Source organism: Muntiacus reevesi, chromosome 9 (genome assembly GCF_963930625.1).
Source record: "Muntiacus reevesi chromosome 9, mMunRee1.1, whole genome shotgun sequence".
Lineage (NCBI taxonomy): Eukaryota > Metazoa > Chordata > Mammalia > Artiodactyla > Cervidae > Muntiacus > Muntiacus reevesi.
In genome coordinates, this window is record NC_089257.1 from 44,738,770 (window position 1) to 44,756,888 (window position 18,119).

The following is an 18,119-nucleotide window of genomic DNA, read 5'->3' on the forward strand; positions in this document are numbered from 1 at the left end:
TTGATTATGTCTCCAGAATTAATGCAGGGTCTATCAGGTCAAGTTTTTGTTTTTCTTTGCAAGAACAAAATATCCCTAAATATGACTATATTTGGGAACTGTGAATCATTAACTTTTCATGAGTGTTTTTGAATTTCAAGTGTTAATAACTATTCCTCACAATCTCAGTGGGTAAAAAATTACACTTAGAAATGAAGATAATTTATAGCTTTTAGCCAAGAACTGTATACTGGTTGAAATATTAATACAGTTATTCTATAGAATTTGTAACAGTCTACAATGATTTTAACTTCTCTTTATGAAGACGACTTTCTGGAGACTTTGTGTAACACTACATATTTAAAATAAAAAACAGCATTCAGAAGAGTGTTTAAAAAAATGAGTAGGTATTTAAATGTATATTATTTGATTTTTATCATGTGTTCATATACTTTAGTAAGTTTTTTAAAATCACAGTGAATTGAGACAAAGGAAAATGAAGTCCTTCAGCTCTTGCTGTTAGTTAATTTAGCTTTTGATGTTTCATTTGTGGATATAATGAAGGACATCAATCTGAGATGGCAGTATTATGATTGTTCAGGTATTGTGTCACTTTTGTGCAGATTCTGGAACTCTTTTGTGATAACAATTAATTTTTTTCCAAGTCATCAAGCACATCCTGCTTTGTGATTTTCTTCCATGATCTAGGAATTTCACCTTTATCTATAAATCTTTTGTGATATTTTTCTTCTAGGTTTGATCTGAAGTGACAGACAAACCATTTCCAGTATGGCTGGTTGGATGTGTCTGGGGTGATGCTCCATGTGGCATATTCCCCTCCTGCTTGTCGATAGGTCTTATATGGGACTTGCCTGCCATCTCCCAAAACCAAAGCACAATCACTTGCTACCAAACTAGTACAGCAATCAATGACAAAATGGTCTGTTTCGTACCATGACATTCCACTGACAGCCTGTGGACGGTGGAAGGCAACACTATGATCTCCATCATGGGTAGGGATTGTGTTTGTACAAATTGCTCTACAGAAGGGACACTGTTTCCAGCAGCCACAGAGATGTTCAGAGAGCATTTTCCGGATTTCAAGGACCATTTCTTCTACAAGCCTAGACAAACAGTTCTGTTCTACACTGTTCATTGCAGGATCCAAAGATTTACTCATGGCTTCTCTGAGAAACTCAAAATCTTCTATCTCCTGGTGTTCAATGTTGATCAAGTCTTTTCGTGGAAAGATCAAGGTACTCCCCAAGTGATCACAAAACAAATCTAACCACCCAGATATTGTGCTGCTTTTATCTTTAGCTACTGCTGTGGATGCATAAATGGCTGAGAGGATGGCATTCTTGATGTCATCTAAACTCATTCTTAGAAAGGTCTTTACTTTTTCACTTTCATCAGAACAATATGTTTTAGTATAATTTTCAATATAATCCTTAAAAAATGATTCTGGATTATGAAGATACTGCCAGAAATGATCAAAATTTTCCTCTTCTGCCAGAGAGATGAGGATGTGTTTCTCCAGGTTAGTCCTGTTTCCACTGAATGCTGGGCAGGTGGCTCGCATATCTCCAGCAATTTTCAGAGTCATGTTTTTCTTTATGGTGGTAGATACAGCAGTGGTGAGTTTTTGCCACAGAAAATCAACAAATGTTTTGATTGAGGTTGCTCCTTGACAAGCAATCTTAAAACTTAGGAAAATACTATCTTTCCTGCTTTCCAGATAATTTGCAGGGTCATTTGCTCTCCTGAATGCCTTGTGTATCTCCTTAAATTTTCCTGATGCTCTTTGGAATAAATACAATGATAAATCTATTTCATATTCTCTTGTAAAACTGTATCTTTTCAGAGTGCCTGCAGATTTCACCTCTTCATCTATTATTCTCAGGATTTCATGGAAATAGCCTGGATTATAATCAAATTTTTGCCTATAAATGTTGTCAATAGTTTCATTAACTCTTGAAAAAATACGATTAGTAGTCATATTTATAGACTCTATATCTGGAGCCTCTAATGTGTTTTCAATTAAGTTAAAGTATTTCTTATTCATTTGGACATGTTTGTCATAGTTGATTTCAAACTTTCCCCCCCATATTTTTCTCACTCTGTCCACCACCTTTATCTGCATTTGGAAATAATCTGAGAGAATATTTTCAGAATCCACATCAATATCAGGCTCTGTGACTGGAGGGAGAATTGAGGATATATCATCAACCCATTTTTCCCAAAGTTGGTTGAATTTCTCATGTAATTCTTCCTCACTCAGTTCTCTGCCCTTTAGAGCTAAAGCCAACTTTTGGCTTTTTTGCAATAATTTCTTTTCATAGCCTGATTTTTCATTTTCCAGTTTTTCTTGACTTTTTTTAAGACTAATAAGTTCTTTGGCTTTTCTATGACTGTCTATAATTAATGCTTCTTTAAGGATTCTAAGCTTATTTTCAAAATTTCCTTTCCACTGCATTAACAATTCACTATCTGGGTCTTCATGAAAATATTTTTCAAGTTCTTGATTGATGGCTTCATATTTTTCTGTAACTGGAGCCTCAAGTGTATGTGTTTCGAGTGTGTGGATTTTTCCATTCTGGATCTGGTTAATCAGCTGGTTCAGCAAGTTCAGTACATGACTCCTCAGCTCCCATGTCCAGTAGTTATACATGTCTTCCAGTTTACTCATGGCCATGACCTCTCGGGTATTCTTGAAATTGAAAATAAAGTTCTCATTCAACAGGGCTTTCCATAAATCTTGAACTCGGAATTTTATGTCTGATATCTTCATGATGCTTCCTTTAGATTCCTTTTGGGCAGTTTCAAGAATTCTGTGTTTCAGTTCCTGGACATTGTAGCTGTAGCGAGGATTGGGAGGGGCCATTGGGGGATTGCCATCCCAGAGGTGAGCAAAGTAGTAGACATGGGTATTGACATCAAACTTAATGACATCACTAAAGTGTATTACATCTGAGCATTGTTCTTCTTCAGCTGCTCTTGCTGCTATTTCATCTAGTCTCTGCTCTAGCCGCCTTCGTCCTTCCATAGTCTGGTCCTCAGCTGTAACTTCTGATACATTCTGATGTACAAAGAAACAACTAGGGGAAAGTTTAATTTGTTTCATTCTCAGAAAAGCTTGGACAGTTGTTTGTAGAATATCTTGCATTTCTGATGGATTTTCCCCAAAAATATTGATCAGAGTCAAGTTTCCAAGTCCAGTGACAAAGGTTGCCAACTCACTGTCATGATTCTGGGACTTGTTGCTGAGTTCTGGAGCCCGAAGTCCTTCTGTGTCCACAACAAGCACAAAGTCAAAGCCAAGTTCTGCTGTGAATGTCTCCTCCACCTTTAAGAGCTGCATGAAGGCCCCACGGGTACACCTCCCAGCACTGACAGTGAACTGCAGCCCAAAAAGGGCATTCAGCAGGGTGGACTTCCCTGAACTCTGCAGGCCAAGGACAGAGAGAACAAAGAGCCGTTTGTTTCCAAGTTTCTCAGAGAGCTTGTCAAAAACAGCTGTTACCCACCTCAGGGGCACATATGAAGCATCCCCATCCATCAGCTCAATGGGAACGCCAGATATCATCAGATCTGCAGCAATGTGGGGAAGGGAGAGAAATAGGGTATCTTTCATGGGTGAAGTTTCTTCCAGAGCTTCATAGATCTGGCCAACTTCCCTAAGAATGTGTTCAATTCCCAAAGTACAGTCATTAATCTCTCTGGAAATAGCTTCCATATCATTTTGCCAGCCTTTCAGGGAGCTGCTCTTTGGTGTCTCTTTCTTTTCTTTTTGGACCTGTGACCACAAGGCCCTTTTGTTTTTATTCAGTTTTTCCAAGTGTCTTCCTCTCAAGTTGTCAAAAAGCATACTCAGCCATTGTAAAAAGTAGAGTCTGGTGTGAGTTTCTGATTGGTTTTGAAGAAATTCAAGAACTGAATGCATTAAATCATTGAGAGGAAAGGCTTTTCTCAACTGTTGACATCGTATCATTTGTTTATCGATCTCAATCTCACTCTTGTGTTGTTCAATGCTTTGATTCCCCTTTTCTCTTAGATGATAAAGTTCTTTGTCTTTTTCACACCAAAGATGCCACAGTTTTCCTTGAAGGGGAAATAAGTTTTCCTTCACCTGAGATATTTCCATTTCTCCCAGTAGGGCCATTAGACTCTCTGCCTTTTCTTTGGCTTCCTTGCAATCTCTCTGGTCTTCATCAATAAGGAATCCTTTTCTGCAAGCAATTTGGACACAGTCCTCCAAGCTAAGAGCGCTGTTAGAGAACTCCAGCAAATGTGTGATTGTGGTTGCAAGCTCCTCTGTTAATTCTGCCTCATTTCTGTTCCTGATCCCAATTCTTACTCTTGGGCCAGAATTATTGGCTATGTTTTTTTCTTTATCATCAAGCAAAAAGATTAAAGGTTTTGATGACTGACACAGGTCATGGACTATTTTTCGGTTTCCTTTATTGTTATCAGACGTTGACATGAGGACCACAATGACAGAAGAGACCTCCTGCAGAAAGGTGACTTGCTTTTCATGTTCCTTTGCATCTCCATGAAGATTGGTGAAGGTCAAGCAGTTGTCAAATCTGTCCTCATCATCGCCCCCAGGATAGAACCAGGTGACTTCCACCACTCCTTCCATCAAGAGACAGTCTCTGCTGCTCCCTTTGCTATGTCGGGTAAAAAAGACATCGTGTTTCTGTTTACTGAGAATACAGTTCATGATCTGAGATTTGGAGGCAGAGAAGTCATTTCCAGCTCTAACAAAGGACACAATGGGGGCAGAGACATGACACATCTGTTGATTCATGTAATTGTTCTTCTCCTCTGTTATTGATTTCCCTGCTTGCTGCCAGCTCTTCCTAATTTGACTGAGAGACCAGAGAGAGAACTCAATTTGACCATTGCAAGGATTAGGTATGAGAAGGGGGAGGGCGAACTGACAAATGGAAAGCTTGGCTAAAATATACTGTCTGGCAAGATCATCTGCACAGTGAAGAATTGCCATCTGTATATCCATAGGGTGAATATAGGACTCGGCATTAGTGGCTGAAGGATGAGTGGGACTATTACTGTCTTCAAAAATGTCTTCATATGGATCAAAAGTTTTGTTTTCTTGATTTGAGGTGGTCAGATAGGCTTGCTTCTCTATGTATGCATCATCTTTGAAGACCAGGTATCTTAGTTCATAATCTAGCGTTAGTAGTTTCTGTAGGAAATAGAAGGGAAGTTCTCTTTCAGAGCAGGGCTGGGTGTTATATACAGAAGTCTTGTAAATCATTTGGAAGTTAGCTCTGCTCATCTTTTTCGGGTAGTAATGTGCTAGGCCTAGACGCTGGAGTAATTCAAGGAAGGCTCTATTTTCTATGACCTCTTGTCTGTTATTTTCATCTTCGCGTGATTCATGGGGCTGTTTCTTCCCATGGAAAAGACTTTGCAATTCTTTTCTCACTTCCTCTATGTGCAGTGAAGAGACAGTAGTTTCATTATCCCCATCAACAAGAAGTCTCAAGTCTTTTTCTCGATTTTCCCAGTCATGATCTGCTTCAAGTTTTGTGAGGACATGTACAACTTCTTTAGACAAAGATTGTCCCATGTGATGTCTTATTAATGCCAAGCGTTCTGTTTTCTCCTTTGGAGAAACAGGTTTGCCTCCAACTGTAGCTGTCAGAATTGTGAGCACCAGGAATGCCTGAGCCCTATAGTTGCAAAGGTTTTTGAGTTCTTGGTATTTATCTTGGGAAGCCTGCATTTTATCCAGTAAAAAGTCTAACTCATCATACCCAAGGAGATCCTGAAAAGTATTGTTTACAACTTGGTATCCTGCACCAGCGGCAATGGAAAGTAGCATGATGTGTGTGTCTGACTGTCCTGACTCTTGAAGGTACTTCAAGAAGCAGCCAAGAGATAAGCTCACCTCATAAGCTGCCTTTCTTTGAGTTTCCTTCACCAGTTCTGCGGACTTGGATGTGGCATTTACTTCCATAAGGTCATTCTTGGCTTTCAAAAGGATTTTAATTAATTCGGAAAACTGAGTGATGTTAACATGCTCTTGCTCTGGCTCTGACTGCAAAATCCACTGCATGATAGAATGAGCCTGAGGAAAGTTAATCACTTTGTAGATGTGAGGGTTCAAAAGTTTGCACAATTGAGATTTAATAAATTTAGTTTCATAAATGGAAGACTCTTTGCAAAAGTTGACAGTGTTTATAAGAAAATTCTGCAGACCCATATCCGTGAGGCATATGTTAATCCAAGTGTCATCATTTTTTACTTTCTGACTCAACATTTGCATGAAATTGACTAGTGTTTTAAGCTTCTCTTCAAGATCAGATACTACTTCCCAGGATTTCACATCCTCTAGGAAAACCCTAGCTTCCTTCTCAACATTCAGCAATTCTTCCTCCTCCTGGGTGTGGGCAGTAAGTCCAGTCAGGACAGTGTAGCTATCTTTCAGGCAGCAAGCTACTTGAAGAGGATCCTTAAAATCACTTCTGTGGTTGCAAAGAATGATATCCCAAATGGGCACCAGTTGAAGTTCCTGATCAATGACACACCAGGTTTGATTACTGGCAACAAGGCCAGCTTTCCACTGTGAAAAGCTATTTGCTTCTGGTGGGCCACCTGTCTGAGCAACAGATAATTGGACTTTGGTTTGGAGATTTTGGAAACCTGTTCTCTGAGAGGTTGTTTTTGCATGAGAGTCTGACACATCCATACCTGCAGCAGCTGTCACTCCAAAACCACTGTAGCTACCCCTTATGTAAATATCTAGGGCTTCTGCTGACTGCTGTTTCACTTCTGCCAGCTGCTCACTTTGGAAACCCTCTGAAATTGCTTTCCACCAGTAAATTCCTCCCAAGTGCAGTGGGCCTTGGTTAGCATGAGAGCCAAATCTGAGGAAGAAGTCTTCAATCCTGTCCTTCAGCAAGGCAAAACTGTCTGGGTCTGTAGCCAGACCCAAAAAGTCTTCAATGCATTTCAGTTCCTGGAGAGCAGCCTTGGAGAATTTGAGTTGGTCAATGGGAAAGTGGCAGGAGGCCAGTTCTATGCAGCTGAACTTGGTTAAGCAGAAATAAGGGTGCTCAGGATATGACTGTTGGTTTTCCTTGGATTCTGTATGTTTTCTGTGACCTATTCCAGTTTCCAGGCTAAATCCCCAGCCTCTTTCCTTGGCTGAGGTAGCTACACTAAGACCCAACTTCTCTACAGCCTGGGTGAACATGGATTCTTCTTGAAAAGATGTAAATTCCTTTGTTTCCATCTGTGTACCCTGCTCAGAGCCACAGAATAAGAACTCCTTGGGGACGCTGAGTAGATTCTCTCTCTTCTCTATCAGGTCCCCATTATGGCTGGTTTTGTAAATTCCCTGCAGGGCTAGTCCTCCAGATGCCTGTCTCACCAGCTCTCTATGTGGGAGATATTTCCTGTGATACAGTGTCGCCTCCATACGGTTGAGTTGTCTCTGTGTGTTTTCTTTGACATCTCTTTGGGACTTTTCAGGGCTTGGGCAGTACTCTTGGGGGATCTCCATGACCTGCCTCGGCTCTGCCTCCTTCTTCCTCACTGACTCTTTCTGTCTCTGCCTCTCTTCTGATGGCATATACCCTGATTTTTGTAGTGCCCTTTCTGCCCGCTGCTTATTCTTTACCATTTTTATCTTAGACACCTGTAACTCTGAAAGACTATTTGAGTGTGACAGTTTAAGCAGATTTTCCAGCCTCCTTTCCTCCGAGGTATGTCGTGCCTTTAATTTCAGCTTCTGGAAATCTTTTTCATCTAGATATTGTAAGTCCTGGACACAGGTCACACCCATCTGTTCCTGTAGTTTGGGTAACCAGTACTCAACTTCCAGTTCTACTTCTCTCAGCTTTGCTTTGAGATCTTGCCCCCTTTTGTCTCTGAGCAGGGGATCATGAGTGGTTGACTCTGCTGTATCCAGGACTGTGGGAGAAAAAAAAAACAACACTCAGTTAGCTTGTGTAATTATTAATATATATAAATCTGTGATGAATATGCACAAATCTGTTTCTTTCCTGTGTGTTAATAACAAACTGTCAGTAAGAGAAATTAAGAAAACAATGCTCTTTACAATCACATCAAAAATAATAAAATACCTAGCAGTATACTCAACCAAGAAGATGAAAAATATATACTCTGAAAACTATAAAATATTGATGAGAGAATTTGAAAATGTTACCAAAAAATGGAAAAATATTCCATGTTCATGGATTGGAAGAATTTATTTCGCTGAAATATCCATATAATACATACAAAGCCATCTATAGCTTTAATGCAATCCCTAGCAAAATACCCATGACATTTTTCACAGAACTAGAACAAAAAATCCTAAAATTTATATGGAACTACAAAGATCCCAATTGCCAAACCTATCTTGATTAAAAAACCCACAAAGTTGGACATATCACACTTCCTGACTTCAAACTATACTACAAACATACAGTAATCAAAGCAGCATGATACTGTCACACTCCAAAAATATTGCTAATAGATCTGTGGAATAGAATAGAGAGCCTAGATATAAACCCACACATTTTTGAGAAATTCTTGTACCACAGAAGAGGCAAGAACACAATGGAGGCCATTTTCTTCATAGTTCATACATATATATATGTATGTATATATGTATAGTTTATACATAGTTCAGGATAAATGTACAGCTACATTAAAAGAATAAAAATCGACTTTTTTTCACATCATCTTAAAAAAAAAACACCTCATGATGGATTAAGATCTAAGTGTAAGATGTGTCAGGCAAACGTGATAACCACTACACTATGGAAACTGGAAGATGTAAAACCATAAACTTTGCAGATATAAACATAAGCAGAACATTCTGATATATTTCATAGCAATGTTTATTGGAACTGTCTCCTAAGGCAAAAGAAATCAAAGCAACAATAAACAAAGAAGACTCAATTAAATTTAAAAGATTTTGCACAGCAGAGGAAACCATTGACAAAAGAAAAAGACAACCTACTGAATGAGAGAAAATATATGACCAAATAAGGATTTAATATACAATATATTTTTTAAAAAAGATTATATTTCTAAGTATAAAAAACACAGAACCTAAGTAAAAATGGGCAGAAGACCTGACTAGACATTTCTCCAAAGATGTTATACATAAGGCTAGCAAGCACATGAGAGAATAATCAATATCACCTACTAATCAGAGAAATGCAAGTCAAAGCCAGGATGTGGTCATGTCACAGCTGTCAAAATGGATATCATCAAAAATTTCAGAAATAACATATATGGAGAAGACATAACTCTAATGCATTGTCAGTGGGATTATAAGTTGGTGGAACTACTATGAAAAACAATATGCACGTCCCTCAAAAAACTAAAAACAACACAAAACAAAACTACCATATGATCTGATAATTCCACTGTTGGGTATATATCTGAAGAAAATTAAAATACCAATTTCAAAAGATACATGCACCTCAATGTTCATAGCAGAATTATTTACAACAACTGAGGTATGGAAGCAGTCAGTACCCATCATTAGAGGAACAGATACAGTGTGATATATATATATACTGTTCAACTTCAGCTTCTTCATATATATATATATATATGAAGAAGCTGAAGTTGAACGGTTCTATGAAGACCTACAAGACCTTTTAGAACTAACACTCCCAAAAGATGTTCTTTTCATTTTAGGGGACTGGAATGCAAAAGTAGGAAGTCAAGAAACACCTGGAGTAGCAGGCAAATTTGGCCTTGGAGTACGGAATGAAGCAGGGCAAAGGCTAATAGAGTTTTGCCAAGAGAATGCGCTGGTCATAGCAAACACCCTCTTCCAACAAAACAAGAGAAGACTCTACACATGGACATCACCAGATGGTCAACACTGAAATCAGATTGATTATATTCTTTGCAGCCAAAGATGGAGAAGCTCTATACAGTCAGCAAACACAAGACCAGGAGCTGACTGTGGCTCACATCATGAACTCCCTATTGCCAAATTCAGACTTAAACTGAAGAAAGTAGGGAAAACCACTAGACCATTCAGGTATGACATAAATCAAATCCCTTATAACTATACAGTGGAAGTGAGAAATAGATTTAAGAGACTAGATCTGATAGACAGAGAGCCTGATGAACTATGGACGGAGGTTCGTGACATTGTACACGACACAGGGATCAAGACCATCCCCATGGAAAAGAAATGCAAAAAGGCAAGATGGTTGTCTGAGGAGGCCTTACAAATAGCTGTGAAAAGAAGAGAAGCAAAAAGCAAAGGAGAAAAGGAAAGATATTCCCATTTGAATGCAGAGTTCCAAAGAATAGCCAGGAGAGAAAAGAAAGCCTTCCTCAGCAATCAATGCAAAGAAATAGAGGAAAACAACAGAAAGGGAAAGACTAGAGATCTCTTCAAGAAAATTAGAGATACCAAGGGGACATTTCATGCAAAGACGGGATTGATAAAGGATAGAAATGGTATGGACCTAACAGAAGGAGAAGATATTAAGAAGAGGTGGCAAGAATACACAGAAGAACTGTACAAAAAAGATCTTCACCACCCAGATAATCACGATGGTGTGATCACTCACCTAGAGCCAGACATCCTGGAATGTGAAGTCAAGTGGGCCTTAGAAAGCATCACTACTAACAAAGCTAGTGGGTGTGATGGAATTCCCGTTGAGCTACTTCAAATCCTGAAAGATGATGCTGTGAAGGTGTTGCACTCAATATGCTAGCAAATGTGGAAAACCCAGCAGTGGCCACAGGACTGGAAAAGGTCCGTTTTCATTCCAGTCCCTAAGAAAGGCAATCCCAAAGAATGCTCAACTACTGCACAATTGCACTCATCTCACACACTAGTAAAATAATGCTCAAAATTCTCCAAGCCAGGCTTCCGCAATACGTGAACCGAGAACTTCCAGATGTTCAAGCTGGTTTTAGAAAAGGCAGAGGAACCAGAGATCAAATTGCCAACATCTGCTGGATCATCGAAAAAGCAAGAGAGTTCCAGAAAAACATCTATTTCTGCTTTATTGACTATGCCAAAGCCTTCGACTGTGTGGATCACAATAAACTGTGGAAAATTCTGAAACAGATGGGAATACTAGACCATGTGACCTGCCTCTTGAGAAACCTGTATGCAGGTCAGGAAGCAACAGTTAGAACTGAACATGGAACAACAGACTGGTTCACAATAGGATAAGGAGTATGTCAAGGCTGTATATTGTCATCCTGCTTATTTAACTTATATGCAGAGTACATCATGAGAAATGCTGGGCTGGAAGAAGCACAAGCTGGACTCAAGATTGCCGGGAGAAATATCAATAACCTCAGATATGCAGATGACACCACCCTTATGGCAGAGAGTGAAGAGGAACTGAAAAGCCTCTCGATGAAAGTGAAAGAGGAGAGTGAAAAAGTTGGCTTAAAGCTCAACATTCAGAAAACTAAGATCATGGCATCTGGTCCCATCACTTCATGGGAAATAGATGGGGAAACAATGGAAACAGTGGCTGACTTTATTTTTTTGGGCTCCAAAATCACTGCGGATGGTGACTGCAGCCATGAAATTAATAGACGCTTACTCCTTGGAAGGAAAGTTATGACCAAAGTAGATAGCATATTAAAAAGCAGAGACATTAGTTTGCCAACAAAGGTCCGTCTGGTCAAGGCAATGGTTTTTCCATTGGTCATGTATGGATGTGAGAGTTGGACTGTGAAGAAAGCTGAGTGCCGAAAAATTGATGCTTTTGAACTGTGGTGTTGGGGAAGACTCTTGAGAGTCCCTTGGACTGCAAGGAGATCCAACTAGTCCATCCTAAAGTTGATCAGTCCTGGGTGTTCATTGGAAGGACTGATGCTCAAGCTGAAACTCCAGTACTTTGGCCACCTCATGCGACGAGTTGACTCATTGGTAAAGACCCTGATGCTGGTAGGGATTGGGGGCAGGAGGAGAAGGGAACGACAGAGAATGAGATGGTTGGATGGCATCACCAACTCGATGGACATGGGTTTGAGTAAACTCGGGAGTTGGTGATGGACCGGGAGGCCTGGCATGCTGCGATTCATTGGGATCACAAAGAGTCGGACAGGACTGAGAGACTGAACTTAACTGATGTATATGTGTGTGTGTGTGTGTGTGTGTGTGTGTGCGCGCGCCCACATGTGTGTGTAAGTAAATATATATAAATACAATCCAGAAATAAAAATGAATTAAATATGCAACAACATAGAACTTTTGGAACAACATGGATTACTTGGAGAATATTATGCTAAGTGAAATAACTTAGAGAAAAACAAGTGCCCTATGTTGTCACTTATATATAGATTATAAATAATAAAACAAATGTATAACAAAACAGAAACAGATTTGCAGGTATACAGTACGTTTTCTACATATTAACCTTCAAGTTGTGAACTTTCTAAGATGCAAGTGAACATTCACATGTCCAATCATGTGTTAGTGTACAGGTCTGGCATGCACTGTCATATGCATACATCCCCTCTGAAAGTGGTTATGCTTTTGTGTAACTTACTGTACAGTACTGTATAGAGTATGATAATAGAGTATCTTTATTTCAAGCCCAGGATGCAAGTATAAAAGCAGCAGTCGGTAGTGCTAAGAAGCATCAAGTGATAATGAAGGAAAGGAAAATGTAAACAAAATAATTGAGAGAGTGCAGCAAGGCAAAAAGATGGCTGATGAAGAGAGACAAGGGGAAAAAGTAAGTGAAAACCAAAGAGATTCATCACACAATAAATGGCAAGGGGATTTTCTTCATTTGAGGAAGTACTGTCAGGTTTTGAGGCACGGGATACAAACAGAATGATACATGAATGTTGTAGTAGCCATTCAGAGTGTAATCCAGTGCTACTGTGCCTTCTATGATGAAAGAGAAAAAGAGCTATTACCCAGACATAACTGGATCATTTTATCAGAAGGGTAAATAGAATTGAATACAGCAAGGAACCAGAACCTATTGCCCCTCCATCTCCCATTGCTGACAATCCTTCAGCTCTACCATCTCCCACCTCTCCCTCCTCCAGAAGGTAATTCTTGCCTGTTTACTCGATCCCATCCCCTGTATGCCAGCTGTTGTATGTACTACTGTACTTTTCAAGGTACTATACTGTAAGATTTTTTTCTTTATTTGTGCTTGCTTTTTATGTATTATTTGTGTGAAAAGTATTATAAACCAATTACAGTATAGTACTATGTAACCAATTCTGTTAGTTGGCTACCTAGGCTAACTTTGTTGGATTTATGAACAACTGGACTTACAAATGTTCTCAGAATGGAACTCATTTATATTTAGGGGACTTACTGTAAAGTACAAACTAGTGGTTACTAGTGGGGAGAGGAAGGAGTGTGGAGTGAGATAAGGGTATTAGATTAAGAGATATAAACTACAATAGTGTTCCCTTGGGCAGCACATATACTAAAAGATATACTTCCCAGGCCATCCAGTGGCTAAGATTCTGTCTTTTCAATGCATGGGATGTGGGTTCCATCTCTGGTCAGGGAACTTAAAATCCCACATGCCATGACGTGACCATAAATAAATAAAAGAATTTGAACATAAAAGACAGCAAGAACAGTGGAGCAGGTGTACATACAAAGACTGAGAAAATCTCAGATATAACACAACCATTTTACAGAATACCTCACACTGAGGCAACTAGTAAAGATATAAGGAGGTGTCATCTACTGCTTCAAATGTAAAAGCAGCAACATTAAACTACAAGGATGTGAAAAATCAAGGATACATATCATCAAAAGATAATAATTATCCAACAACCTACCACAAAGGCCCAAAATTTACTGACCTGGTTGAGGCAGATTTTGAAATAGTTGATTTCAAGAAACTCAATGAGCTACAAGAAAATTTAGAAAAACAATTCAATGGAATCAAGGAAGAAACAGGTAAACAAAATGAGAACTTTATCAAAGAGATAGAAATCACAAAAAAGAAACAAACAGGATTTTTGAAGCTGAAGAATTTAAAGAATAAAATGGTAAATGCTACAGACAGCATAAGCAGAAACCCTACAGACCAGGAGAGATTAGAATGACATGTTCAAATGTTGAAAGAAAAAAATTGCCTGCCACATAATGTTAAAGGTAAATATTTAGAAATATCTAATTCTTTAATAAGAAGGTGTTTTGACTATTTAACTATAGTATAAGTGTAAAGGGAAAACAGAATGAAAAATGATTATGGCTACTACAATAAATACACAATATATAATATGTAAATTATGACTTTAAAAACAAAAAAGGTAGAGGAATAAAATGGTGGATCTCTTGTAAATGAACAGTTAAATGTCTGTCAACTTAAAACGGACTGTTTGATCTATGAGATACTTTTATGTAAGCCTCAGAAATACCATAAAGCAGAAATCTAGAATAGATTCACAAAAGATAAAGAGGAAGCATAGCATATCACCACAGAAAATTTCTAATTATAAAGGCAGGCAGAAACTGATGGAAAAAGAAACACTGGAAATAAAAAACAACAAGAAAAGAACTGATAAAATAGCATTAGTAGATCCTTACATATCAATGCATGCTACATCACTTCAGTCACATCCAACACTGTGTGACCCTATGGACGGTAGCCCACCAGGCTCCTCTGTCCACAGGATTCCCCAGGCAAGAATACTGGAGTGGGTTGCCATGCCCTCCTCCAGAGGATCTCCCCAACCCAGGGATAAACCCATTTCTCTTATATCTCCTGCATTGGCTGACAGGTACTTTACTACTAGTGCTGCCTGGGAGAACCTTACATATCAGTACTCACTCTAAATATAAGTGGACTGAATTCACTAAAAGGCATAGAGTGTCTTGATAAAAACAAACAAACAAAAAAAAACCCCACAAGACTCAGCTATATGATGCCTACAAATGACTTACTTCAGATTTAAAGAGACATGTAGACTCAAAGTGAAATGTTAGAAAAAGACAGTTCATGAAAATGGATGCCAAAAGTAAGTGGAAGTAATTATATTCATATTAGACAAAACAGACTTTTGGTCAAAAAATGTTAACAGGAAATAAAGGATGTCAATATATAAAAATGATGTACTCAATATATCAAGAAGATATAACAATAATAAATATACACACACTCAACTTTGAAGCATCTAAATATATTAACCAAATACTAACAGACCTGAAGGGAGAAATAGACAACAATACAATAACAGTGAGACTTCAATATTCCACTTTCAATGATGGATATTATCCAGAGGGAAACAATCAACTAGGAAATATTGCACTTGAAACATACAGGAGACCAAATCAAACAGACATTTATAGAACATTCCATGCAACAGGAGCAAAATATACTTTTCTCTCAAGCAGACAGAAAGTTTTCCAGGATAGATCCTATAATAGGACACAAAACAAAGTTCAGTCAAAGTAGAAAAATGGGAATTATACCAAGTATCCTCCAACCACAAGGGAATAAAACTAGAAATCAACAATAAGACAGAATATGGAAAATATAAAAATATGTGGCAATTAAACAACACACTCCTAAACAACAAGCTGGTCAAGGAAGTTAAAAAAAGACAGGAAAAAAAAAAAAAAAAAACTCAAAAGAGTGAAAAAGGAGACACAGTAGAACAAACCTCTGGGGTACTGTAAAAGCAATTCAGAGAACAAGGCTTTTAACAATAAATACATATATTGTGAAAACTAAAAGAAACCCTCAAAAAAACCCCTAACTTAATCAAAGCAGCATAATATTGGCACAAAAGCAGACATATGGATCAATGGAACAGAACAGAGAGCCCAGAAATAAATCCACACACCTATGGTCTATTAATCTTTGACAAAGGCAGCAAGAATAAAATATGGGAGAAAGACAGTTGCTTTAGCAAATGATGCTGGGAAAGCTGGACAGCCACATGTAAATCAATGAAATTACAACACACTGTACAGAAAAATAAGCTCAGATGGCTTAAAGACTTAAACATAAGACATGACACCATAAAGCTCCTAGAAGAGATCACAGGCAAAACACTCTCTGACATACATTGTATCAATATTTTCTTAGGTCAATCTCCCAGGGCAATAGAAATAAAAACAAAAATAAACAAATGGGACCTAATCAAACCAATGAGCTTTTGCATAGCAAAGGAAAGCATAAACAAAAGGAAAACACAACCTACAGAATGGGAGAAAATATCTGCAAACAATGCGACTGGAAAGGGCTCAATTTCCAAAACATGAAAACAGCTTATTCAACTCAACAGCAACAACAAAAAACAAACAATCCAATTGCCCAATCAAAAAGTAGGTAGAAGGACTTCTCTGAGAGCACAGTGCATAAAAATTCATCTGCCAATACAGGGGAAACATATTCAATCCCTGGTTCGGGAAGATTCTACATGCCATGGATCAACTAAATCCATGTGCCACAACTCCTGAGACTGAACTCTAGATCCTGTGAGCTGCAACTACTGAGCCCACATGCTACAACAACTGAAAACCATGCATTCTAGGGCCCATGAGCACTCTAGAGCCCATGAGTTCTAAGGCCTGCGAGTTGCAACTACTGAGCTTGTGTGCCACAATTACTGAAGCCTGTGTGCCTAAAGCCTGTGTTCCACAAGATAGGCCACCACAATTTGAAGCCTGTGCACTGCAACTAACTAGTGGAGTAGTCTCCACTCACTGCAACTAGAGAAAGCTTGCACAAAGCAACAAAAATTAAAAAAATGGGTAGAAGACCTAAATAGACATTTCTCCAAAGAAGCAATACATATGAACAATAGACACATGAAAATATGCTCAACACTACTAATTAGTAGAGAAATACAAATCAGAACTACAATGAGGTAACACACTGGTCAGAATGAACATCATTAAAAAGTCTACAAATAGTAAATGCTAGAGAGGATGTAGAGAAAAAGAAATCCTCCTACATTGTTGGTGGGAATGTAACCTGATGTAGCCACTGTGGAAAACATTATGGATGTTCCTCAGAAAATTGAAATTAGAAATCCCATATGATCCAGCAATCCCACTCTTGGATATATGTTCAGATAAAACTCTAATTCAAAAGGATACGTGCACCCCTATGTTTGTAGGAGCACTAGTCACAATAGCCAAGACCTGGAAACAACTTAAATGCCCATTAGTTGATGAATGGATAAAGATGTGGTGCATATATACAATGTAATAAATACTAAGCATTAAAAAAAAAAAAGAAAGAAAGAAAGAATGACATTTTCAGCAACATGAATGCAACTAGAGATGATCATAATAGTTGAGTAAGTCAGAGGAAGACAAATACCTCATGATATTATATATGGAATCTAAAGCATGACACAATGGAACCTATCTATGAAATAGAAAAAGATTCACAGACATAGAGAACAGACTGGAGGTTGACAAGGGCAGAAGGTTGGAGGAGGGATGGAGTGGGACATTGAGCTTAGCAGATGTAAGATTTTACATAGAGAATGGATAAACAACAAAGTCCTACTGTATAGGACAGAGAACTATATTCAATATCCTTTGATAAACCATAGTGGAAAAGACTATTTTTAAGTATGTATATGTGTATATATTTGAATATATATATATACAACTGAATTACTTTGCTGTACAGCATAAGTTAACACACTGCAAATCAACTATATTTAAATTTAAAAAGTAATAAAATTAAGCCCCCTAACTTTATACCTCAATTTACTAAAAAAAAAAAAAAAAAGAACAAACTAAGCCCAAAGTTAGCAGAAAGAAGGAAGAAAGAAAGATCAGAGTGGAATGGATTATACAGAAAGATAAAGTGGGATTTGTCCTTTGGATGCCAGCATGGTTAAACATATACAAATCAATAAAGGTAATAAATCACCTTAATAGAATGAAAGATAAAAATCATATGCTCAAAACATATGCAGAAAAAACATTGGACAAATTCAACATTTTTCAAGATAAAAATCCTGAATAAATGGGGTAGCAAAGGAACCTATATCATAATAAATGGAGTAGCAAAGGAACATCATAATAAAGGCCAAATACAACAAATCTGTGGCTACAATCTGTGCTCAATAGTGAGAAATTAAAAGCTAATCCTCTGAGATCAGGACAAAGACAAGGGTGCCCATTCTTAGAACTCTCAATTAACAGGGTA

At 38.1% G+C, this 18,119-nt stretch overlaps 1 protein-coding gene across 1 annotated transcript in view; it reads right to left on the reverse strand.

The window, feature by feature from the left end:
- Positions 1 to 628: 628 nt before the first annotated feature.
- Positions 629 to 18,119, reverse strand: part of LOC136175898 (interferon-induced very large GTPase 1-like) — a 70,234-nt gene continuing 52,743 nt past the window's right edge. The window contains exon 3 of the mRNA XM_065946083.1: positions 629 to 7,923. Coding sequence (XP_065802155.1) covers positions 629 to 7,923 — 7,295 coding nt within the window. The remainder of the gene's footprint in view (positions 7,924 to 18,119) is intronic.